This window comes from Callospermophilus lateralis, chromosome 5 (genome assembly GCF_048772815.1).
Source record: "Callospermophilus lateralis isolate mCalLat2 chromosome 5, mCalLat2.hap1, whole genome shotgun sequence".
NCBI classification, from domain to species: domain Eukaryota; kingdom Metazoa; phylum Chordata; class Mammalia; order Rodentia; family Sciuridae; genus Callospermophilus; species Callospermophilus lateralis.
Genome location: NC_135309.1, coordinates 90211104 through 90238557, shown reverse-complemented (window position 1 = coordinate 90238557; position 27454 = coordinate 90211104). Strand labels below are relative to the sequence as shown.

Genomic DNA, 27454 nt, shown 5'->3' with positions numbered 1-27454 from the left:
ATCCTGAACATCTCACATCCTTGGACCAAGGCAAAGTCAGCACAACAATTTGGACAGTAACTTAGACAACAGCATCATTGTTAAGAGCCAAGCAGTATTAGCAAAATATACAAAATCTAATTTTGAAACTCAGAAAAACATCTTGGAGCTAAAACAATCCCTTCTTTTTTGGCCAAGTAAATAAATACAATTTCCTCTACACAAAGTTTGACATATTAACTTATTAAAGCCCTGACCTATACCACCCATTGTTATTGCTATAATATTTGTGTCCTTGAAGAGTTAGCTTCTTCAACCAGTACTTGGAGAAGGATTTGGGAATAATTGCCATTAATTTCCTTCCTTTTTCTTCTTCTTTATTTGCAGTACTGGAGATTGAATCCCAGGACTAACACATCCCGGCAAGCACTCTACCATTGACCCCTTTTAGTATTTTATTTTAAAACAGTCCAATTTAGTTGCTCAGGCTGGCCTGGAACTTGAGATCCTCCTGAGTAGCTGGGATTATAGGCATACACAACCAAGCCTGGTCCTTTTTCTTTAATTTGATAGAAAGTGTTCTCATCCAACTGTGAAGATGAAATCAGTGGAATGGTGTGAAATATCAGGTTAATAATGGCCATTTCTCACCCATCAGACAAAGAAGGAAAGTCCTGGTGATTTTTATGACAATAAGCATTAAGGAAAAACCTCATAAACTTCTAAATCCCAGGGATTTAACGATTTAAAGTCTGAGGAAGCCCCACTGACATCACAGATCCTTCCTGCAGTCACAATGCTGCTGAGCCACACTTGGGAAGATGCTCCGGAAACACGAAGAGTTCAGTTAGCCTGCAATTGAGATTCCTTGGTATTTGGGCTTTCTAAGAAAGAAAAAAAAAATCTCTTTCCTTTTAAAAGATTCAAATCAACCAAAAATAAAACTGAGAAATCAAGCCTCATGAGTTCAGGTATTTACCTCATGAACTACTCAAATTTCTCATTCTTCACTATCTTACTTCTTATTACATATAAACAAAGTAATAAATCCCAAAGAAACCCCTCAGATAGCTTGGGCAAAGTAGGGTATGAAATTATTCTCTATGATTTTAGGACTGTTTGATCTCAACAAAGTTCCTAAATATCTCATGGAATTACCCGTGAGGATACACTCCACCTGCTGACTCTGGCTGTGATACCAGTATGGGGAGAACTGGGGTAGGGGTTGGGGGGGAGGACAAGTGTAAAACAAATTTGAATCCTTTCTTTCAATTTTTACATCTACAAAAACTACCTTAATTTTAAAAAAATAAATAAAACAAAACATCAGTGCAAAAATTCACTCGTCATAGTTCCTGAGCTGATTCTGCATTCTGGTTGCCTAGATACAGAAGTAAACAAAAGTGCCACCCCGACTGCAGAGGAACAGCCGGATGAACCTGATGGCCCCCTTCCTGGCTCAGCCAGTGACCAAGAAAAAAAAGCAAGTACTTTAGATATTCATATCAAAAATAGAATATTTTGCTCAGCTTCTTTAAAGCTCAAGGTTGCTTAGTGAGTTTTAAGACATCTTGGAAGAATGGTTTTCCTTTTCAGTCTTCCCATATTGCTTGCTTATTCTGCCTTAAAATAGTGACTAATGACAGCATAGGCTGAAAAGTAGAAGGGTCTCTATACATGAATTGGACTGATTTCAATATATGGAATAATTTTTTAAATTTCATACTGATTTTTTTAATGAAGTTTCAAAAGGAGCCAAGGTGAACTCAAGGTGCAGACTTTAACAGGAAAAAAATACAATAGCTAAAAAAAAAAAATGTTTCTTTTATTAGTACTAGTCAGATCTTCCCCATTAGTTAAAAAGGATCTTGTAAACAATCATTGTTTTTAGACTTTGGTAATTCTCGTAACACCTGCTCAGTGGATGTAGCCTTTTTATATGGAAAGAGCACCCAAAAGCCAGTACAACATCAAGTACTCATTCAGGGTCTCTATTGACCATTCCACAAACTGTGTGATTTTAGGTGATTTCTTAAACTCTCTGTTTACTCTTTTACAAAATGAGCTAGTTAGGCCTATCAGACAAAGTTGTAGGGTTTCAATGAGCCACTTAGATAAAGTGCTTAGCAGGTAGGAAGAGCTCAGTTAATAACTAAAGTAGTTATTGTCATTATTTAAATCATCTTGAGCAGTTCTATTACTTCTGATTCTCAAGTTCTCCACCTATAAAAACAATCATCTTAATTATTTTCTATAATAATAAAGGATTTAAGTGACTTAAAATAATTACCCCTAATACAAAAATAGTGATACCCACTCTTATAGGTCTATTGGAAGAATGAAATTCCATTATATGCAAGAAAGGATTTTATAGTTCATAAAGTCATAAGAATTATAACATTTTAAAATATTCTTATGAAAAAGATGAAAAGTGACACATTTAAAACAATCCCATAATAACCATCAAATTGTTTGACTCTGAGACAATTTTTATATAAAATCACATTCCAGCCTATAGGAAGGAGATGAATAAGAACAAACGCCTATGTTAAATTAACAAAGATGTAAAATTTTAAGTACAGCCTTAGGTACATAAGATGCATTTTAAAAGAGGAAATAATTGCACTACCATAGTGATTATTTTGCTGTAGGTAGTAGAATTATAAATAAAATTTTTAATGTAATTTTAAAATTTCTTATACTTTTCCAAATTTTCCTCCATCATGTTTAACTCTTTTAACTTTAAAGTGTGTGTGTACTGGATGTATTTTTAAAAGGATGCTATTCATCGTCTTCAAATGAGACTTAAAATTAATAAAACTAAATTAAAACACGTAGTCCAGGTATGGTGGTGCATACCTGTATCCCAGTGACTCAGGAGGCAGAGGCAGGAGAATCACAAGTTCAAAGCCAGCCTCAGCAACTTAGCAAGGCCCAAGCAAATCAGCGAGACCTGTCTCAAAGTAAAAAGGGCTGGGAATGTGGCTCAGTGGTTCATGTGGCACCCTTGGATTCAATTCCTGGTACCAAAATTAATTATCCTAAAACACACATGTATGAATACTCTCACACATACCTATTACAGTTTAGAAAGAGAAGGAAAAATAACAGCTCAGGGACGTATTGTTCATCATACTTTTTCAATGCACAAATACTTACAGCGGCTACTGGGTTCCAAAGGTTCCAAACATGTAAGGCAAGGACCAACCAGTTGCTGAGGAAATAACAAAACCAGATTCTCACTGGCCTGGGGGAACAGCAGAGAGATGGGAAGGAAACAACTAGCATGAATTAGGCAAGGACCCCAGGGCCCAATACAATTCCAGCAGGAAACAGGAGTAAAAGTGTGTGCCAGGGAAGACCAGTCTGATCGCTAAGGATTTAGGATGGTTTCCAGAATGTGCACCCGTGAGTGCCCAATGGTTAGTAGTGCCAAGCTAGGCTTAGGAGCGTCCACAGCCATTCCACAATGAGGGTCAAAGCACTATGCAGCAGCTCACCAACTCTGTCACAAGAAGCCTGGAACCTCTTCTGGTTGCCCACCACAAGTGGGCTGGGTCAGGAGAGCCTGCATATTATCAGGGGTCCTTTATTAGCTACCTGGAAAATGGACTCTTCTAATTTTTAAGTTTTGTTTGTTGTTGTTTAGAAGAGGGAGATTTTCTATTAAGTTTTTCAGCCCTGAATCAATATATGGTGGTTCCACAGACATTTGTTAAAGGACTGATTTTTGTTTGTGGGTCTTAACACATTCCTGCAATCATTAGGATATAAAGGAATATAAACCAAGAATAATATACCATGGGAATATGTTTTGTTTAATTTTTTAAATGAGAAAGAATACCAATCACACTCTCCCTAGTAGATTCAGTTCAGTGATATTGACTTCAGTGACTTCCATTTTTTAAAAATGAACGATTAAAATGATAAACTTTTAAATTCACTGATTTTTATTTTGATATTTCCACAATTAAGAATTTCCCTGTTTTTTTCCCGTTTAATTTAATTCATTCCAATAATCCAACCACCATACTTAGTCCCTCTTTTCATGCTCCCTTTAACTTATAATCACTTATATAACTATGAATTTATAATTTAAACAACATAGGACCAAACATGAGAAAATGAAACTGTTTTGTTTTTAAACTTAAAAAATTTAAAAAAATGGAGTTTAAAGCATTTTCAGCATGTGCAAAACAATGAGTATATTTAGTAACCTCTTTCCCATAGAAATGTTGCCACATTATCAACCTTTGTATAAATATAACTTTCTAGAATTACCATTTATTAGGTTAGAGGTTGTCAGTTAAGTGTTCATACTAATAAATTATGTACATAGCTATGCTTTGTGCTTTGATTTTTTCTCATTGACTACAATAATCTGATATCCAAGTTTCTTAGAACATAAAATTATTTGAAGAGACTAGTTTTCTAGCTTGTTTCAAAACTGAACTGATTCCCCTAGGAAATCAGCACATCCAGAATAATTCACTCTATGAGGACTTCTTTCATAACTCAGTCAATAATCACTAGACATTTCATTTAAGAATTATCTAGGAATAATCTATGACTTTGACTTTTTCAAAAGTTTTTCTGTGATATGAAATCTATGAAATACTGCTCTTCAGTATCTCCTGGGAACTTGATTTTGATTATGGTCACTAGCAATACCTATGGGGCATGGGCAAGATTAACTGGGATGATGGTCTACAAGCTATGTTTTGTTTGAAATCAAAACATTTTTTTAAGGATAAAATGGACTGTAACATAGCAGGGAATATATTTTAAATTCTTGACCTTTGTTTCAGGTAAAATTTTCTCCAGCTAAAATGTCAACCAAGAATTCTACAGATCTAGTTGAATATGTTGACAAGTAAGTCTATAAAATTACTCCTTTTATGTATTTACTACATTTAATGATTCAGTCAGAGATTAAAGTGCCTAAATGAGACCTTTAAGGTCAGCTAAACTAGTTCTCTGCTTTCAGAAATTCTCAACCATCTAAGAAAGATGAATCTCTATCCTATTCCTTTTTGACCACAGAGCAAGCAGATTTTACTCTCTTCTCTTTAAATAACTTTCGTAGATCCCTATAAATTTATTTGTAAAATAACATAGCACAGGCTGTAAATTACATATGATAATTTCAGATATAGCTAACCGTGAATCTCAAAGTAGCCAAGTTGATCCGTTAACATTTCATGACAAAAACTCAAGAAAATTTGAAATATTAAAGTGATCATCAGAAAAATTTTCTTTCTTCTTTTTACAGTGGCACAGTTAGAGCTCATCCAGGGTGAGTATACAGAAGGGGAACAACTCTGGGCACATAAAAATATGATGATGACATATTATTAATACATCATATTATCCAAAAGTTCCTAGAATTCTAGTTGGTAAGGGTGGGATTTCAGAGGCAATGTGTATTTATTTGAATTGTCTTCTATTCGGCATATCAAGGGAGCATAATTTGGTCTGATGTTCTCATTAATATTTTCAGTACATTTGATACTTGGACTCTGCTCACTCACTAATTTGCTGTGTGACCTCAGTCAGTCCCATAATGTCTCTGGTTTTTTTTTAATATTTATTTTTTAGTTATAGATGGACACAATATCTTTATTTTATTGGTGCTGAGGATCAAACCCAGTGCCTCATGCATGCTAGGTGAACACTCTACCTCTGAGCCTCAACCTCAGCTAGTCTCTGGGTTTTAATTGTTTTCATGTAAGGACAAAAGGATTGGACTAGAGCTCCAGGGTCCACTATAGCTTTTATTAAAAAAAAAAAATCTGATTCTAAAACATATATAATAACCACAAAATAGGATCAAATAAATAAAATGAGCTGATGAAGAAACAATCTATATACTATAATTCCATTTTTAAAAAATGACCAATTAAAATGATAAACTTCTAAATTCACTGATTTTTATTTTGATATTTCCACAATTAAGAATTTCCCTGTTCTTTTCCCTTTTAATTTAATTCACTCCAAATAATCCAACCACAATACTTAGTCCCTCTTTTCATGCTCCCCTTAACTTATAATTGCTTATGTAACTATGAGTTTATAATTTAAACAACATGGGACCAAACATGGAAAAATGATTTTTGTATTGTTGAAAAAATTCTACACTTGATGAATGAATTTTTTTTCTGCATTAAGGACAATGAATATGGTACATACAAAAATAATTATCAATGGACATATTAGCTCACCTTACCACCCAAGGAGAAAAAAAGAGACTTGTTCCTACCTGATTTCATGTGACAAATGGAAATTAGAAATCATTCTTCTCATCTATCAAATTCAAGTGTGAACCCAAGAGGCTTTGTTTAATGCACACTGGTGACCTACATTTCAAGGAATGAGAGAAAAAATTCCTGGAAAGATGATAATGAATTTCAGAAAGCCAAGACTTTTTTTTTTTTTTAACATCTTGGATTTCAGAGAAACTAAAATTAAGACAAAGAGGAGAAATAGTCTATAAGAGCATGATGAGGATTATCTGGCCACAACATTAATTTCTACCTTGATCTTTCTCGTATCCTTCTCTTGCTGTCTGAATCACATGTCTAGAACTTTCCCTTTACCACCTGAGATGGTCAGTTCTCCTCTGATCTCTCCCCTATAATCCCAGACTAGACTGCAACTCCCTAAAGGCAGGGACTCTCTAACCTTGTGCCTGTGATAATCCTATAGTAGCCCATCATGTTGCATGGATACCAATTCTTGATGAACAGCGATTGACAAATTTAATGGAGACTAAGGGTAGAACAATTGAATCATTACGGCTCTGCTTAAAGTTGCAAGATCAGGCAGCAGTGACCAAAACCAGGCAGATTTTAAAAAGACCGCTGATCAAGGCTTTATTGAGATTTCACTCCCAGGAGGAACCCTCAGACTGACAGAGTGGGTAAGAAGAGGGTCTGAGGAGAAGTATGTAACGAGAGACTTGACAGGACTGGAATTTTTATTGGGCTTATGGCAGGAAGAGAGAGCTTGGGACAGAAAAAGGGGTTTTTAGAGTACCTTGTCCTACCGAGGTTGGTGGGGACGGGTGGCTGGCTAAGATTCAGGATTGGCCGGGAGACCCCACTGATTGACAGACAGTTCTGTCAGTGCCTGATTAGTGTTTCTTTCGTGCTTGTGGGTTGCTTAATCACCTCAAACCGACCTAACATCAGTGGTAGACTTATAGGTAGCTGACTAACTGGAAGAGCAAATCCATGTCCTGGCATTTCAATCATCAGTGCAGACATTTTGAATGGACATATGTAATCCAGTGAACTAAGTGAAGAGCAAGTTTTAAATAACTGCACCCTACAAATCAGAGCATTCACTGGGCACAACAAATGTATTGAAATACAAACAGAGAACTTAGACAAGTAAAAGTCATTATTGACTCATTAAACTGACAGAATGCATATTACATTTCTCTGAGGTTCAGTCTTAATAAACACGTATGGATACATTCAAAGGCGATGCTTAGAACAAATAATAACAATCCCCAAAAGTAAAAATCCAACAACGAAAAGAGGTAATGCCCATCCTATGAAAAAGCTTGGACTGGAGATATGCACACTAGAGACAGGCAATATGGTTGTGTTTACAATGCCCTTCTCAGCCTCAGACAGCTGCAGCAACCTCACATATTATTAGTAGGTTAAAAGTTAGGTCATATCAACAATCCACGGGACACAGGATGGAAAAATGCCACTGATAATACAACCATTGATACCGCCGGTTATCGGTACTCCCTCAAATGTTGAAGTTTGAACATGAGAGAAGCACGTGAGGCAAGCATATAAGCAGGGCAGGATGGTGCAGCCCAGGACATGTTAATTAACAACTTCATAGGTTCCTGTAGTGAGGGGCAACTCCTGGGACAGGTTACCTTAGCAACAGGTTGGAGCAGGGGGATGTTCTTGATTAGGGGGGCAGTTCCAACTTGCGGGACTCACTCAAAATTGGCCTCCTTGATCCGACATGACTCGATTTACCTATCTATACTGACTGCCTGTCTAATTCTGGCTTCAACATTATATCAAAATCTATAAGTAATTCTGATTTCCACATTTGTTCATCAGTTCCACAACTGTTCACAATGAGCTGGCATCCACTGACCTTAGGACAGTGTGTCCAGTGCCTATTTGAGCAGAAAAGCACCAAAGCCCTTTTTCTTGTTCTTTTTCTTCTGCTGGTGGAAAGAGCACTAATGGAAACCATGACACCTCAGGTCTGCTCTTGAATCTGCCTCCCATCAGCTATGTGAACTTGGGAAAAAGAACATTTCTTCTCTGACAATCTGCTCTATGAAGTGGGGAGGGAGTTTCAAGTGATCAATGATGAGCACTTGCTCCTTGTCACCTCTGCCCTCAATTCCCATCAACATTCTTCTATGAAATAAAGTAATTATTTAAATTATAATTTAAATACATGTACTATTCTCCCAAGGGGTTTAATTTTGAACAGAAAACAAATTCTGCTCATAAACCTCCTATTTTTCTTTAATTGACTAACCCTCTTGCTGGGGGTGGGGAATCAAATACATTCTAAGGTTGCTTCTAACCCTAAGATGTGCTGGTCTTCAAAAACTAATTACTGTCCAAACCAGTGCTAAACAGATGCTCATTAAACACCTACTATACTGTAGGTAGGCACTGTGGTAGGAACTTGGAGAGTCACCAGTGAACAAATTAAACAAAGATCCCTTCCCAGTGGAGCTCCCTTCTAGAAAGAGGCAACAGTACGTACTGCTGGGTAGCCAGGTCAGCACAGGCCTCATTGAGACACTGGCATTTGAGCCAAGACCAAGACAGGAAGGTTTGAGCCATGTGGTCATCTTGAGAAAGAGTCAAGTTTTTAAGGCAGGTATAAAAAGGGAGCAAGGAGGACAGGGGCAAAAAAAAAGGATGGAAGTATGAATTTGAACCATGTGTCTGGATTTTTATTTGGAAGTCTCTAGATAGAAAGAATCCTGAGACTCTGCCGCCTCCGAGGAAAGTTCTAAGTTTCCCTTACAAAAAACAACTTGCAAATGGATTAATTTGTCCAGGCTTATAACCTCAGTATTTCTCTCAAGAGCACATTTTGAGAAGATGAGGGTCTGGTTGACAATCAAAGAATGATATTTAGAATTTGGATAGATAAAACTTTAAGTAAGTCAAAGGGTCAAAATGACGAATGACTAATAATTCCTCCTTATAATTAGAATGTGGCATTCAGAGTATAAAATTATTTGCTTTTAAGGTTTTCTCAGCACCACGGAGACATTTTATCATACGGCGATGCACTGTTTTTGTTACTAAGTGATAAAGACAGATATTTCACTCTACAGTATTTAAGAAAGGAAGACAAAACGCTGCTGTCGAGCTCTCCGTGCAGGTCCTGTCAGGATGGATGGTGCTGCTACCAGCCACGGCACAGTCTTTTATTCTCTTTTTCATCTTCTCACTGACCCCTTGACCCCAAGAGAACAAGACTAAGCGAGGTCCGGGCACAGCCCCAAGAATCCCAAATCTGTCATGGCAAAGGCTGCCCAGGTGACGTTCAGTGCCTCCAGCCCAGGAGGCTCTTCATGCCCATCACATCTAAGAGCTTCTGCTTTAGTGGAAGACCCTGCTGAGGTCTAGCTGCAGCCAGTCTCAGTTCTCAAGAAGGAGCCCCTGTGACACCACCGCAGAGAGGAGATGTGAACCAAGCAGGGAAGGTGCCCAGAGTGAAAAATTACATGATGTTGAAGCAAGTTGAGTAGCAAGGAGAGAAATAAACACACCCCACCTCTCAGAGAAAAGAGCAAATATAACATAAAGAGCCACTAATTGTCCTCAGCAAAGCTGCTGTGATATAGGAGAAAGAGGAGACAGACGCATGTCCCAATGTTTCCCAGCTGAGTTACTGATAACCCCCAAGCCTCAGTTTCCTTCTAAGAAAAATTTTACTTACATTCACAGGATAGTTTGGGGAAATAAATAATTAAATAATATTTTTGAAAGTGATATGTTGGTTATAAGTACTAATGGAACTAAAATAGCTTTATAATAAATTCCATATATTTCTCCTGGCCTAGGACCTCCCTCACCTTAAGTAACTTACCATCTGTATTAATTTCCCAGGCTACCATAACACAACAGATTCTTTTTTTTTTTTTTTTTTTTTTTGGTCTCACAACTCTGGACGCTAATAGTCTCAAAAGTCAAGGTGTCAGTAGGATTTGTTTTCTTCTGAGAGCTAGAGAGGAGAATCTATTCTGTGTCTTCCTCCTAGCTTCTGGTGAATGCAGATTGTCCTTCATCTCCCCAATCTCTGCCTCCATCTTTTCGTTCTCCCTGTATCTGTCCTTATGTGGCCGTCTTCAGATAGGTACACCAGTCCAACTGGATTTGGGGCCCACTCTACTCCAGTATGACTCCATCCTAACTATTACATCTGCAACGATCCTGCTTCAAATAGGCTCACATTCTGAGATACTGGATATTAAGACTTTAATTAATGTCTGTTTGGGAGACACAGTGCAGCCCACATTGCCATCAAATAATTACAAAAACACAGGTGGAAAGCATTTTAGACATCCCAAAGCACTTGAGGTGCATTATTTAAACTGATCCCTTCAGCCAGCTGGGTAGGGCAAGAGTCATTCTCTCCACCAGACAGAGCAGGACAGAAATTAAACTCAGGTTTTCTGACTCCACCCACACTATTCTCTACCCTAGAGACATACACAAAAACAAACACCTCCCGGGAAACAAGTCTTGTAATACAGGAAAGTATATAAGTCTCCAGAGGACTACCAAACACCACAGTGCTCCAAACATCACCAGGACAATTGCAGCTGCAGCATACATGTGTTTTACCTGTATGTGTGGCCCGGAAGTCTGTTCTGCCCACACTCACACAAGACCCACCTTGATGCCTCCACAAGAAAACAAGGCAGTCATACCAAGTCCATCACTAAGATTTCAATTTTATTGAAACTTTTCTCCACGCGAGGAGTTTGCCTCACAGAGTGACTTCACAGGAAAGGTCCACACCATCTCTGTCTCTCTCTCTAGTCTTCTTGGGTGTGCCACTGTTTAGAAGCATCTCTTTCCCAGGCTCCTGCTCCTTGTGCGGCCTCCATGCTGGCTCAACCCCACTGGCCTGGGGTCTCTTTCTGGACTGTACCCTCCAAACTTGAATTGCATCCCTCACTGGCAAGAGCACTCAGCCTTATGTCAATCTAAGCAGCAGAGATTGACAGCTACCTAATTCCTAAATCCATCTGCCAGCTTTGTAAGTGGAGAAACTATAGAAAATATATTTTTTTCTTCATTCCCCATACATTCAGATTATTTTTGTGAGGCATTGAAATATTCACTAAAATTTCACTTGACATTTTTTGTAGGACTGTATGCATTCAAAATGTAACTCGTCATAAAATTGATCTCATAAAAATGTGTAGAGAATTTTCTTGTTATGCCCTTTTGTGTTCTAGAAGAGGATTTAAATTTTCAAATTTTTGTCTCTGAGCATTCACAGGTTGCCAAAATGGTTATCAGAAGCTCCTAAGTAAATTTAGTGCTCTCTTCACAAGGACAGAACAGGCAGCAAAGTGAGAGGCTCATGTACTGATGCCTCTGCCAGCCACGGCACAGCTGGTGTAAGTCACACCGAATTGCAGAGAAACAGAACTCAGAGTATGTGGAAAATCTGTTCAGATTCATTTGTCAGCTACACAATCAGTGATCTATGCAAAGTCCAAAAAGCTCTGAAAAGGCCCCCTAGGAGTTCTTTCTCCTGTGGCTACTCCTCCATGTGGACTAGTCTGAAATCTCAGGTATTTTTTTCCTTGAACAATTAAATTAAATAGAGGTTCTACTAACACAGCTTACTGATAGAGCACATAGGTTGTTGGCTCTTAAATTATGTAATTTTAGAATCTTAGCGGCCACACCTTGCTACTAGTAAAAGGCCTTGGGTTATAACCTTTTAGGTAACTTGATGATTTGAATAATAGTATCTTTAATAATTTCTCTTGAAGATGGTTATGTGTTTGTTCTTACAGTTGTTGTTCTAGAAAGGGCAACTGAAAATGAATATTCCCTTGCCTTATAGCATTAGAAATTGGAAAAAAAAATGTAAGTCCTACATTTATCTTAATCACATAAATATAACTAAACAGTGCATCATTTGGTACTTCATTGAGCATTCTTAATAAACATAATAATTATATTCCAATTGACAGAAAATCTGTGGCATGAAAAGAATTTTCAAAAAGAAAGCTCTATTTAAATATAACTTAAAAAAATAAACTTTAGAAACTAAAGGAAAAGAAATAACTATAGTCCAGCTTTTGTATATTTCACTTCATGTCTCCATGGTTGCATGCAAATCCATGTGCATGGCAGTAGGTGCTGCCCTGCTTAGAGACTTCTTCAATGTGCCAAATAGAAAAAACATTGAGACTAGCTATGACAGACAAAACCACAAACTTGCATGTGAGCAAAGTGGCAGCCCTGTGCCACTGATCCCTCTGCTAGCTTAGGTCTGCTTCCTCTTTGCTTTTCCTGGATACAAGCTTGATTACATACAGCACTCCACAAGAGTGTGTGGGAGCCCTCCCTAGACTGTGGTACAGCAGTATGGCATCGGTTTCACTCCTACCTACTATGGACATCTCACTTGTTGTCTCTAAACTTAAAAACATACAGCAAAGTAGGACCTATAGCCCTGTTTAAAAATGAAGCAACTGAAACATTTGGCTGGTAAGTGATGGAGCCTGTATTCTACCCTCAATCTATTCTGCTTTCCAACTGACCAAGCTTATTTCTGAGTATCTACAAAGTGTACAGCCCATATTCCATATTACATATCAGCATTTCATTGTGCATCCTGCTTTATATGATTTGCTGATTCACACAGCCAATCTTAAATCAGTCATGTTCTGTCTCCAGAATACATTAGAATTGCTAAGCACTTAAGATACATTACCTTGCTCTCCTGATCCACCCCAACATTATGATTCAGGTTTATGGCAGAGCCAGGGAATCAGTATTTTTACAAGTTTCCTGTCTTCCCCACCCTGTAAACTCAAGTTTATGAAAATCATTGAATTGGACCATTTTTTGAAGGATAGAACCATTATATATTATGCATGGGACTAGAGTAGATATGAAGTAAATACTTATCAACTGATACGTTTTTATTTCAACTGACATTACTACTGATAAGTTACTGATACAGTGTTTTTAGCTACATACACATAACAGAAACCCCAACCAAAATTTTTTAAATATAAGAGCACACTGATTAGCTTATGTAACAAAAATTAAGTCTACGGTTTGGCTAATTTAGGACTTAACATCATCATCAAGCAACTGGGTATTTTCTGTACTCCATCTCTGCCATTTCCTTTCCTTCAGAATCACAAGATGCCTTCTGCAGCTCCAAGTATCACACACTGACACAACAACACTTAGTAAAGAAGGCAATATCCCTCTTCAAGAAAGCTTACCCAGGTGCCCCCAGCAAGTGTCTCCTTTTACCTCCTTGACCAGAATTGCTTCACATGCTCCTATTTAAACCAACTGCCTCTCAACCCAGAAGAATGGAACCATCAGAATGAGTTCTCCCTACCACACATACCCCCTAGGACAGGAGAGGCAGGAGAATGAATCAAATCGGGTAGAAGTAGGGAATGGTTATGAGGAAGGGAGCCAACAATGTACCAGATCATCTAAGAGAAAATGTCTCAGTTGGGGTGAGGGTGCAGCATAATTTAATAATGTCTGTCTAGAAATGAAGCTTGGAGATCAAAAGCCTTCACTGGCAAATTCAGCCTGCATATTGTTTACAGGCCAGAAAGAAGTACTAGCACAAAGGAAATAATGAGCAAATCTGCAGTCCACTGCTAGGTCATATGTCACCATCAGCAGCGCCTGACATTCTCTCCCCTTCTGCCTCTGACTCAGACAGCAATTCAGGGTAGCGCTGTCAGCATTGTGGGGTTTAGAGGAATGGATTATATGTATATTATATATAAATGAGTACCATTTGGTAATTTTCCAGAAGAACAGTTTTGAGTCAAATGAGAGGTAGGTGAAATCTGACTAATGAAACCCCTTAGCAAAGCCTTCTTCATTCCTTGGATGTGCAGTAATGGGAAATGGGAACACCACCCAGGCTGAGGCTATTTAATATTGCTTATGAAAGTAAATATAAGCCTCGAGCCAATAACATGTGGCTTTATGGAGTCATTTTTTTTTCATCCAACAACTGAATCTTAAGAGATCTGTCAAGTTAGAAAAATCAGTCAGGCAGCAAATATTTATTGATCACCTACCATGTGCCATGCATATAGTTTCCCATAGGGGATGCTTTGGGAATCAAGTAAGAAAAGTGCCTGACACAGAGAGATCTTATGTTAGTGAAGGAAAACAGGAAATAAACACAAGCAAGTAAAGACATGCTATGGAGACGATAAAATGAGGTGTTATGGTAGAAAGTGACGGGGGAACGGGGCCTGAGAAGTAGGTACTGGAGTTGAAGACTAAACAATGGAAAAGAGGCAGCCATGAAGTGAGTGCAGGAGAGAGCAAGCTAAAAAGGAAAAGCAAATGCCGAGGCTCTGAGCTAGGAAACAGCTAGGTGTGCTTGAGGGAGAGCAAGTGTGTGGGGTTAAATAAGAGTAAATGAAGGGAAGGGTGGGAGGAGAGGAAGCTGGAAAGGAGAGCGAGGACTTTATTCTCAGAAAATGGATAAGCCACAGGAGCATTTTAAGTAAGGAAGTGCTCTCCTTTACACTTGGGAAAAACCACTGTAGCCACTAGTTAGAGGATGCATTCTTCATTAGGAGGCAAAACTAGAAGAGAATGGTATCCAGGACTGAGAAAGGAAGAACTAAGTTGGAACCTGAAGACACTTCTAGGAATTATTTCTGCTGTAGCCCTTTGAACAGTAAAGAGGTGGAAAATAGTTTCTTTTCTTAACCCTTTAATTCATGGCCAGAACAGATTTTGGGGAACAGGAGGCCTATTATCAAGGCCCACAAAAAAGCAAGTTTATTACATAAACAGTGTAAATCACATGGGAGAAGAGTTACTATCTCAGAGTAGCTTAGGAGCCTTGTTTAAATAATATTTTTAACAAAGGGCAATAAATTTTAAAGTGACGAGACAAAGAAGAAAAATTTTCAGGCTTCCAATGGGAGAAACTATGGGAAGGTATTTTTATTTATTGCAACTATTGTAGTTTTCATGCCTAATTCTATTTGTTTTTATTATTTATAGTTTTTTTTTAGTTTGTTAATACCTTCCCCCTTAATATTTTCCATTAATCTTTAAAATTTTTTACACATTTTAGTATTAGTATTTCTCTTTGGTAGGAATAGTTGTAGGAATACTCTTGTTGTCTAGTGGTTTTCCAAAGGCTATCCCCTCCAATGCTTGATGAACTCATTTTGTCCTGGGGATTTCAACCAGACCCTGGTCTCCATGAAGACTTGTCAGTTCCAGTGAGCCCAGGGGTAGTAGAGTGTGGTTAAAAAAAGCCAGATTCCAGAAAAATTATACTCAAAAAAACCTTCCCCATTCTACAAAATAACTTCTGCCACATGATCACTTTTTGCTCTTCAGGAAGAAACAAGGTTAGGAGCAGCTGCCTTCCCACTCTTGATCACCTACCATGTGCCATGCATATAGTTTCCCATAGGGGATGCTTTGGGAATCAAGTAAGAAAAGTGCCTGACACAGAGAGATCTTGAGGCATTTGCAGGTGAAATTGCATGGAAGCAACTACCAGGGGGTCAGTTGTTCCTCAAGCTTACCATTATTGTTACTACTCAACAGCTCCTTGCTGACAGAGGCCCTGTGCTCTGCCGGATCTTTCTAGAGGACACCTAGACCACAGTCTGAAATGACACACAAGTAGGAACAGTTTGCCTCAAAGCAACCAAGAAACAGCAGTGAGAGCAAACCTACATCATTCCCTCTTCGGTTATCCTCCACCGCCAGTCTGAGCTGACTCTTGCTTCAGGCCAACACAGGCATCTGGCTCAGGTGGGAACATGGAGGAAAAAGACACCAAGACAGAGGCTGATAAATAGATGCCTCATCCTAGAGCACACTGAAATCATCATCTGTAGAAAGGAAGCAAAAGACAGAATGTGCAGAAGGGAAAGTTGAGCTATGACACGATTCCAGTGAAGATTTCAGCTGAATTCATAAGAAGCTCTGAAACTGAGATGACCCTTCAAGGTTGTTCTTGGTTAGAGGAAGTGTGCCAGGCCTTTACACCCACACTGACTAACCACCGAAGGCAAGGTGTTCCTGGAAGTGGGCATGACCTTGGGAAGGCGACCACCTACCGGAGGCAGTTCCAACCACTGAGGTCTGCCAGCGGGCAGTACTCCCAGCAGTTGAGGGGGTCCTTCCTCCCTGAAAGTGCAGTAGGCTAGCACATTAGAGCGCCACTGCACTATCCAATTCACTAACCAGTTCAAAACAGGTCCCACATGGTTACAGAATGTCTCACAGTATTCGCACAGTATTTGTTTCTCAGAGTATTTGTCAAGGTCCTTCAAGGCTTTATGAGAAAGAAAGAATGGGAAGGCTGTAGTCATGCTAATTCTTCATTTTTGTCAAAACTATAGTCAATCCAGGGATTTTCACGCCCGAGGAATTGGGCAATTCAGTTCCTTTCTTTCTGTGCTTTGTCTCATATGAGTTGTCATATTCCTCTGGGCAGATACTCAGCACCCATCCTGGCTCTCACCTCTCTTGCTCACTAACAGGCCTCAATTTTCCAAGGAGGCTGAAACTGAGTGAGTTCTCTGACTCCCAAAAGCAGAGATGAGGCAGAGTTGTACTGCAGTCTTACAGACAGCCCCTAATCCAGGGGGCTGCAGGGGCACCAGGATTCTGGGCATGGAGGATGGTAGGATATTCCATGGGACAAAGGTTCACTCTATGAGTCCCTCAGAGCATGCCTCCCCATCACTTCTCACATACACACTTCCTCCAACTCTGTCAATCTCACCTTCCTCACCCAAGTCTTCAACTATCCTTTGTTTTTCAGATAACATCCCAATCCCTATGGCTAGACACACTTCATACTATTCAACAGGCAACTCTATATGGATGACCTACGAATATCTCAAGTTCATTTTCTTCCCCTAAATCTAATATTTTAAACTTCATTAAGCCCAACTCAGAAATTTTAGAATCTCTGCCTTTCCTAAGCCCATTTCCAAACTATTCCAAAAGTTCTAGGTGCTTAAGCTCCATAACATTTTCTTCCTCTCTGTCCAGAATCATCATTTTAGTCTCAGATTGCACCCCCCCACCATCATATTTCACATAGAAACTACTTGTATTAGTTATATGAGTAGCAAAGCATCCTAAAACTCAGGAGCATAAAACAAATATTCATCCCACGGTTTCTGTGGATCAGGAGCCCAGCAGTGGCTCAGCATGTCTCATGAGGTTGCAGCAAGACATGAAAGCTAGAGCTGCTGTGGTCTGAGGCTGGACAGGGCTGCAGGTTCTACTCCTGGGAGGACTTACTCACACAGCTGTTGGCAGGACACCTCAGCTCCTGCTGGCTGTCTCAAGAGGGTTCAGCTTCTCACCTCATGGACCTCTTCACAGGGCTCCTGCTCACATGGCAGCTAGCTTCCCCCAACATGAGTGAGGGGGGAGTATGAGGGATTGAGAGAGAGAGCACTCCAGGGACATGATGGTCACAGCATGAGGAGTGAATCTCAAGTATTGAAAACCACAAAATTGGTTGCTTCTTCAAGAGGTTTATCCATGAAGGGAAGGAAGGAGTGACATACTAATGCTGAGAAGGGCTGTCAGGATTTTAAACATGTCTTTGCTCCTGCACTTCTAGCCCTGGCCTGTGAATTTTTCCTTTCTAATTTGCTTTGCTTTTCACTGAACTTATGATTCTGGTTAATCTTTGTCTTTAACCTATCATTTCTGCCAGCTATTAGAACACAGCCCTCTCTGCAGCATAGAATTTTCAAGTATTCAGTTTATGTAGCTCCAGAAGCCATCCGACCTGGCTCGTTAGAAGAGTGGGCAAAATAGAGCAATCACATTCCAAGGGCAATGTTGAGGCCAAGGGTGGAGGTGCCTTCATCTATGTGTATACAATAGGATCGGCTCCAGAATCAAATCCTCGGACTTAAACACTGGTTCCACCCTTGTTAACTGGGTAACCTTGGACAAGTTACTTAATCCCTCTTAGCTTCGGTTTCATCATCTTCGAAATGGGGTAATATTAATACATCCCTCGTGGGGTTATTATAAAGATCCAACAAATTAACCACTTAAAGCGGTAGCCAGAATGTCTGGCTTATATTAAGGACTTGAAGAAATTGTCTATAGTATTTGTAAAGTAGCTTATGGACATGGCAGTAATGCTCTTACTTGCTCGGAGACATTTTCTTTCTACTTTCTGGTTCTCAGCTTCTAGAATTATATTGTCTGAAACAGTATTCACTGAGCACATGTGACTATTGAGTACTTATATGTCCAATTTAAAGTGGGCATAAAATTCACAGTATATTTTAAAGATCTACTGTGAAAGTTTTAGTATAAAAATAATGTAAGATATCCCGATAAAAAAGTACATCTTAGTTGTATGCTGTAATAACATTGTAGATATTTTTGGTTAAACAAAATACATTAAAATTAATTTCATCTGTATTTTAATATGTTTCCTAAGGTATCTAATAAAAATGTAATTATATGTAGGGCTTTCATTAGATTTTTAGTGAATAGCATTTTAGGAAATTGAAGTTGTAAAGCTGCTAAACCAAAAATAAGTAATGTGTTACTGTATTTTCTTTATCTGCATAGCAAGAGCACTTCTTCTTTTGAGCCACTGTGGTCAGTTACAGCCTTGCCTTTCATACGCCCTGATCCTTGTTGGCCACTGTCCATCACGAGGGTAATAATAATATTTGTGGCCAACTTTTAGTCAGCTTCAGGAGTGCCTAAGAAATCTTGGTTGTAATTAATCCATAGAAAGCAATGAGGAAGAAATCAATTTCTTGCTTTTAAAATTATTTTAACAATGTTTCACATAAAATTGAAGGTAAGAAAGAGAAAAACTGCACATGGCAAATGCCTCTGGTAGCCAATCCAATATGTTGGCATTTCCCTCTAATTTGCTAATAAAAGTCCTAATTTTGCTTAAGACCACAATGTGCCCAATTTAAAAAAAAAAAAAGTCACAGGAGGTGGCCATATGGCACAACTTCAACCAATGAAATACACTCAAAGTGTCATAGTGAGTCTAGTGAGTCTTTAGAACAGTTGTTTTTTGCTTTTTCTCAAATTAAAAAACCGGGGGTGGGACAAACAGCTGGCACACACACTGTATTCCTGGCCGTCCACCTTTTCTGTGTGGAATATGAACACAACTTCATAGAACAACAACCTTGACACACTGAAGGTAAGAGTTACACACTGAAGTGGGTCAGGAAGCCAGAAGGCACTTGGATACTGGACCACTTCCTTGGTCAGTTGCACCAGACCTCTTCACTTAACCTCTAGACTTCTTGTTACATAAGCCAAATAACCCTAAGTGTTAGGGCCACTCTCTGTGGGTTTCTGTTTTACACAGCGAAGTCAAACTCTCGCTAACACTTTTAGTCTTCAGAAAAATACCAGTGTTCATGCTTTGATCCTAAAAGTCTCTGTCTTCAGTACATTCTAATTCCAGGGAAATATTAGCCCACTGCAAATGGTTATTCTGGGTTTTGTAGTGGGAATACTTTAAACTATTTGGCCTTGGCTTTTATGATCCAGTATGTATTTCAGTCACTTTTAAAAGATATATATGCTATATATTTATACATCTACATAAGCATATAAGTAGATGTTTCTTACAGAACAGGAAATTGTTTTTATTTGTCTTATTCATCATTTTATTCCCAAGCCTTAATAAAGGTCAAATTCCCTTTTCCTTTTAAGTCTGTCTTCTTCTAATGATATTCATAAAATATTTTGCATCTTGAGAATTATCTTAGGCTACATTTCAGAATTCTTGGATCAAATCCTGGTAATGCCATATAAAATAGTTGTGATACTGAAGCATTTCTTCAACTGAAAGCTCATGAAAAAGCTCAGTGTTAAACTGGTACGATTGAAGAAGGAACATCCAAAGTCCTCTCTACTGGGACATAAGGTCATACAAAGCCCTCAAGAAACTTAACAGCATTAGAGACAAATTGAAAGTAAACTTCTAACTCTTATGTAGACCTGATGAAGTATTGACCTGGTGAGAGGTCAGAAATCAATGTACGCATTGGCTTTGGAAATGACCTATACTTAGGGACTATAATCAAGTGCTTTAGCCATGGGAATTTGATGGCCTAGGACTAGTTATTTAACTACTACATGAGTTATTTTTCTTACCTGCTATCTGACAAGAACAACTTAGAGGAAGAAAAGTTTGTTTGGGCTCACAATTCCACAGATTTCAGTTCACAGTCCTGACACTAACATCTTCAGGGAAGAAATATTTATTTGGGCTCATGGTTTTAGAGGTCTCAATTCACAGTTAGTCAACCCGATTGCTCTATGTCTGAGATGTAGCAGAAGGGTATGGTGGAGGAAAACTGCTCAGCTCATGGTAGCCAAGAAGCACCAAGAGAATAGGAGGGGCCAGGAAGAAATGTATAATTCCCAAGGGATGCCCCCAGTGACTCACTCCTTGGAGACACAGCCCACCTGCCTTGAATTCTTATTTGCTAATAAAAGAGTAATTCAAATTATTAATCAAATGGATCAATCCACGGGTTTAAGTTCAGGTTCTTAGATCTAATCATTTCACCTCCTGTATTAATGTAGGAGATTTTTTTGTTTGTTTTTTGAGGGGTTGAGCCCAGGTGTGCTCAACCCCTAAGTCACATCCCCAGCCCTTTTTTAGTGTTTTGAGACAGGGTGGTAAGATACTGAACCTTACTTTGAACTCATAATCCTCCTACCTCAGCCTCCTGATCCACAGGGATTATAGGCGTGTGCCACTATACCCAGCCCAACACAGAAGTTTTTTGTTTTTTTTCACTGTTTTATTAATTTTTTTATTTATATATGACAGCAGACTGCATTACAATTCATATTACACATATAGAGCACAAATTTTTCATATCTCTGGTTGTATACAAAGTATATTCACACTGATTTGTGTCCTCATACATGTACCTTGGATAATAATGTTCATCACATTTCACCATCATTTCTAACCCCATATTCCTCCCTTGCCATATCTAGAGTTCTTCTATTCTTCCCATGCTCCTCCTCCCTACCCCCCTATGAATCAGCCTCCTTGTATTGGAGAAAACATTTGGCATTTGGTTTGTGGGGATTGGCTAACTTCACTTAACATTATCTTTTCTAACTCCATTTACCTGCAAATGCTATGATTTTATTCTCTTTTATTGCTCAGTAATATTCCATTGTGTATATATGCTGCATTTTTTTATCCATTCATCTATTGAAGGGCATCTAGGTTGACTCCGCAGTTTAGCTATTGTGAATTGTGCTGCTATAAACATTGATGTGGCTGTGTCCATGCAGTATGCTGTTTTTAAGTCCTTTAGGTATAGACTGAGAAAAGGGATACCTGGGTCAAATGGTGGTTCCATTCCCAATTTTCCAAAGAATCTCCATACTGCTTTCCATATTGGCTGCACCATTTTGCAGTTCCACCAGCAGTGTATGAATATACCTTTTTCCCCACATCCTCACCATCATTTATTTTTGCTTGCATTCTTTTTTTTTTAGTTTTATTGATTTTATTTTTTAAATACATGACAGCAGAATGCATTACAATTCTTATTACACATATAGGGCACAATTTTACATATCTTTGTATATAAAGTATATTTGTACCAATTCATGCCTTTATGTATGTACTTTGGTGGTTTTTTGCATTACAATTCTTAATACACATATATACAATAATTTTTCATATCTCTGTATATAAAGTATATTGACACCCAATTCGAGTTTTCATACATGAACTTTGAATAATGATGTCCATCACATTCCACCATCCTTGCTAATCCCCTGCCCCCTCCCTTTCCCTCCCACCCCTCTTCCCTATCTAGAATTCATCTAATCCTCCCATGCTCCCCCTCCCTACCCCCACTATGAGTCAGCCTCCTTATATCAGGGAAAACATTTGGCATTTGTTTTTTTGGAATTGGCTAACTTCACTTAGCATTATCTTCTCCAATGCCATCCATTTATCTGCAAATGCCATGATTTTATTCTCTTTTAATGCTAAGTAAAATTCTATTGTGTATATATGCCACATTTTTTTCATTCATTCATCCACTGAAGGACATCTAGGTTGGCTCCACAGTTTAGCTATTGTGAATTGTGCTGTTATTAACACTGATGTGGCTGTGTCCCTGTAGAATGCTGTTTTTAAGTCCTTTGGCTATAGACCAAAGAAAGGGACAGCTGGGTCAAATGGTGGTTCCATTCCCAGATTTCCAAGGAATCTCCATACTGCTTTCCGTATTGGCTGCACCAATTTGTAGTCCCACCAGCAATGTATGAGTGTACCTCTTTCCCCGCATCCTTTCCAACACTTACTGTTTTTTATCTTCATAATAGCTGCCATTCTGACTGGAGTGAGATGATATCTTAGAGTAGTTTTGATTTGCATTTCTCTGATTGCTAGAGATGATGAGCATTTTTTTCATATACTTGTTGATTGATTGTATATCCTCTGAGAAGTGTCTGTTTTTGGTCCTTGGCCCATTTGTTGATTGGGTTATTTTTTTATTTTTTTATTTTTTGGTTCTTAGCTTTTTGAGTTCTTTATATACTCTAGAGATTAGTGCTCTATCTGATGTGTGAGGGATAAAAATTTGCTCCCAGGATGTAGGCTCTCTGTTCACCTCACAGATTGTTTCTTTTGCTCAGAAGAAACTTTTTAGTTTGAATCCATCCCATTTATTGATTCTTGATTTTAATTACTGTACTATAGGAGTCTTATTAAGGAATTTGGGGCCTAATCTTACACAATGGAGATTAGGGCCTACTTTTTTCTTCTATTAGATGCAGGGTCTCTGGTTTTATTCCTAGGCCCTTGACCCATTTTGAGTTGAGTTTTGTGCATGGTGAGAGATAGGGTTTAATTTCATTTTGTTGCATATGGATTTCCAGTTTTCCCAGCACCATTTGTTGAAGAGGCTATCTTTTCTCCAATGTATGTTTTAGAGCCTTTGTCTAATATAAGATAATTGTAATTTTGTGGGTTAGTCTCTGTGTCCTCTATTCTGTAACATTGGTCTACCAGTCTGTTTTGGTGCTAATATCATGCTGTTTTCGTTACTATTGCTCTGTAGTATAATTTAAGGTCTGGTATAGTGATGCTACCTGCTTTGCTCTTCTTGCTAAGAATTGCTTTAGCTATTCTGGGTCTCTTATTTTTCCAGATGAATTTCATGATTGCTTTTTCTATTTATATGATGAATGTCATTGGGATTTTGATTGGAATTGCATTAAATCTGTATAGTACTTTTGGCAATATGGTCATTTTGATAATATTAATTCTGCCTATCCAAGAGCAAGATAGATCTTTCTATCTTCTAAGGTCTTCTTTGATTTCTTTCTTTAGCATTCTGTAGTTTTTGTTGTAGAGGTATTTTACCTCTTTCGTTGATTCCCAAGTATTTTACTTTTATTGAGGCTATTGTAAATCAGGTAGTTTTCCTTTCTGAGGACTTGTCACTGATATTCAGAAATGCATTTGATTTATGGGTGTTTATTTACATCCTGCTACACTGCTAAATTCATTTACTGATCCTGGAAGTTTTCTGGTGGAATTTTTTGGGTCTTCTAGGTGTAGAATCATATCATCAGCAAACAGTGCCAATTTGAGTTCTTCTTTTCCTATGTGTATCCTTTTAATTTCTTTCATTTGTCTAATTGCTTTGGCCAGTGTTTCAAGAACTATGTTAAATTGAAGTGGTGAGAGAGGGCATCCCTGTCTTATTCTAGTTTTGGGGAAATTCCTTCAATTTTTCTCCATTTATAATGATGTTGGCCTGAGACTTAGCATAGATAGCCTTTATGATGTTGAGATATGTTCCTGTTATCCAAGTTTTTCTAGTGTTTTGAACATGAATGAGCACTGTATTTTGTCAAATGCTTTTTCTGCATTTATTTAAATGATAATATGATTCTTATCATTAAATTTATTGATATGATGAATTACATTTATTGATTTCTGTTTATTGAACCAACCTTGCATCCCTGGGATGAATCCCACTTGATCATGGTACAGTATCTTCTTGATATTTTTTTATTCAATTTGACAGAATTTTAGCATATATGTTCATTAGAGATATTGGTCTGAAGTTTTCTTTTTTTGATGTATCTGTGCCTGGTTTTGGAATCAGGCTGATATTGGCCTCATAGAATGAGTTTGGAAGTGCTGCCTCTTTTTCTATTTCCTGAAATAAATTGAAGAGTATTAGCATTAGTTCTTTTTTTTTTTTAAAGTTATTGTAGAACTCGGCTGCCAACACAGAAGTTTTTGAGAGATACCTCATATCCAAACAATAACAATACAATTAGACATTAATGTGATAAACATGTTGTAAATCACAAAAGACGGATGTGATATACAATGTTTTCCAAATTTATTTGACCATAAAATTCTTGTGCAGTGGCCTGTTAGTTAACTAACTACTATTCTAAGACATACCTTTTGGGAAACTCTAATATAATCACTTTTGCATTTTTATACATATAAGAATTTAGATATTTTTCTAGATTAAAATTGAGTTTTTTAATACAAGTGTATATAAAGGCAGAAATCATGGAAAAAGCTTTCTAGTATCATCTTTTATGGATCCCCCATTCCCTCCCAACCACTACCAATTTGGCTTAAAATTTTACTGTCATTCTATATAGAACAATTCCTCCTTGGGAAACATGAAAAGTACATGATATGAAATCAAGGCAAAAGTCAGATAAGCTTCTTAGACAAGACATAAATCCAAGATTCTAACCTTGTTAGAACTTAAAGTCCTACCAAATTTCTTACAGGTGAGAAAATAAAGGAGTAGCATTAGGAGGCACGTTCTGGTTCCTGGCTTATCCAGTTCATTCTTGTAACACCCCTGGTATTTCCTTTTCCTGACCAGGGGTCGTCCTTTTCTCCCCATCATCCAAAACATCCAGAAAAGTCAGCTGGAAGACAGATTGAACAACCAGGAGCGCACCATAGCGTTCCTCCTTGAACAAGCCTTCCGCATCAAGGAGGACATCTCTTCTTGTCTCCAAGGGACCCACGGCTTTCGAAAAGAGGAATCACTTGCCAGGAAGTTACTAGAAAGCCATATACAGACCATCACTAGCATCGTCAAAAAACTCAACCAAAACATTGAGGTAGTTGTCTTTCACATATTGGCATCATTGCTTGACAAAAAAATTATCAACCACCAATGTCATTTTTTCAACTGTAGAAATGTATTGCTGTTGTTTATGTTTAAATGATTATAGCTGCCTCAGAGGAAAACAGTTCAATTTTTGAACTACTCATTTATGCTAAAAAGTATAAGGAACTTCCATTCAAAAACTATTTATTGTCTATCTATCTTGTATCGGCAAAGATCTATTTAACATTATACTACATATTTATGTTAAAACACTCTTAGTCTAAATCTCCAAAGTTCTATTAACCATTATACTACATATTTATGTTAAGACACTCTTAGTCTAAATCTCCAAAGTTCTATTAATGTCATGATTACAAACAGAGGTATTCATAATACACAACATGCTGGTTCATAAATCCACCAGCAATCTCTGACTCCGTCTCCACCCACCTCCTTCAGTCTGGCCATGCTGGTCTCCCAATTATTCCCTTCTATTCAGTTTGGATCATCTTCCTCCACTATGACATGTTCTTTATTTCCTTCAGGTCTCTGCTTAAACCACCTTCAAAGAGAAAATTTCCTTCATACTGTGTAAGATAGCATCCCTTCTCAGCCCAACAGTTTCAATCTCCCTTAAACTCTACTTTTATCTATAGTACTTAGCACAATCTATTTTTGTCTATTGGTTGTTTTCTTCCTCTAAAATATAATCTCCATAAGTGCAGGAAGTTTTCTTAATTCACTAGTAAGTCAACAGCAGTGTCTGGCATGTAGGCAGCACTCTAAATTCTTGAGAATATGGGTAAATAAATGATTTTTAAGATTTTAAAGGAAAAATAAGATTTTTGATGGAAAAAGAAAATTCTTAGGCTAAACCAAGATAAGTTTTTATCTTTCAGAGTTTTTAAAGTACACATGCATGATGAATCAGGGTTAACAACTTTGGGGCAAGGATTCCAGTAAATACACTTTAGGAACCTGGCCAAAAAAATATGGAATAATGAGAAATAACAATGCCCTTTCGCTTTCTACTATCAGTGAGAATATGAATTAAAAACAAATAAACAAACAACAACAACAACAAAACACTAAATACTAATCATTGAATTAACCCAGGAATGATTTGCTCATGAATTTACCTTTGAGGTAGAGGATATTTATGAGTTTATTTCCTATCTGCAGGGTCTAGCAGATTCCATGATGCAACTGAGAAAATATGGAACGTTAAAAACTATTAGTTGACTTTTCAAAAGGTATATTAGTGGTATTTAGCTCATATTGAATTGACCCTGGTACCTGGAAAGTCAGTTGACCAAAGGTGATTCCAGACATGACAGTGTCACTAAGGTATCCAGAGGCAAGCAGCTCTGTGCTTTTTGAGATGACCAGAAAATCAAGTAAAGGCTGGGATTGTGGCTCAGTGGTAGCACACCTGCCTGGCATGTGTGAGGGACTGGGTTTGATTCTCAGCACCACGTTCAATTCTCAGCACCATGTATAAATAAATAAAATAAAGATCTATCAACAACTAAGAAAAAAATTTTAAAAAGGAAAGAAAATCAAGTAAATATAGCGCTAGCACTAAAATAAGATTCCAATACATGATCAAAATATCTTGGTAGTTGAAAAGAACATTCTCACCAAAATGTTCCTAAGCATATTCTGTATTTTGACCTGGGTCATTGTTACATAGCTGATCACATTTGTCAAGATCTATCCAGCTGTACACTTTGATTTGTGCATTTCAATATTAATTATACCTGAATAAAATACTCTTAGTATTAAAAAGGAAAACATATTCTATATCTCTAGTATCTTTTAGTGTTTCTTTTCCTACAATAATTGATTATCTGGGGCTGGGGTTGTGGCTCAGTGGTAGAGCACTTGCCTCTCACGTGTGAGACCCTGGGTTTGATCCTCAGCACCACATAAAAATAAATAAGCAAAATAAAGATATTGTGCCCATGTATAACTAAAAATAAAAATTATCTTAGATTAGTTCTTTTTTTTTTTTTTTTGGTACCAGGATTGAACTCAGGGGCACATAACCACTGAGCCACATCCCCAGCCCCATTT

The 27454-nt window shown here is 37.9% G+C and overlaps 1 protein-coding gene across 1 annotated transcript in view; it reads left to right on the top strand.

Moving 5' to 3' along the window:
• Nucleotides 1-837: 837 nt before the first annotated feature.
• Fam81b (family with sequence similarity 81 member B) overlaps nucleotides 838-27454 on the top strand; it is a 61990-nt gene continuing 35373 nt past the window's right edge. The window contains exons 1-4 of the mRNA XM_076856022.2: nucleotides 838-950; nucleotides 1365-1462; nucleotides 4788-4852; nucleotides 25145-25388. Of these exons, the coding sequence (XP_076712137.1) occupies nucleotides 941-950; nucleotides 1365-1462; nucleotides 4788-4852; nucleotides 25145-25388 (417 nt within the window). The 5' untranslated portion in view covers nucleotides 838-940. The remainder of the gene's footprint in view (nucleotides 951-1364; nucleotides 1463-4787; nucleotides 4853-25144; nucleotides 25389-27454) is intronic.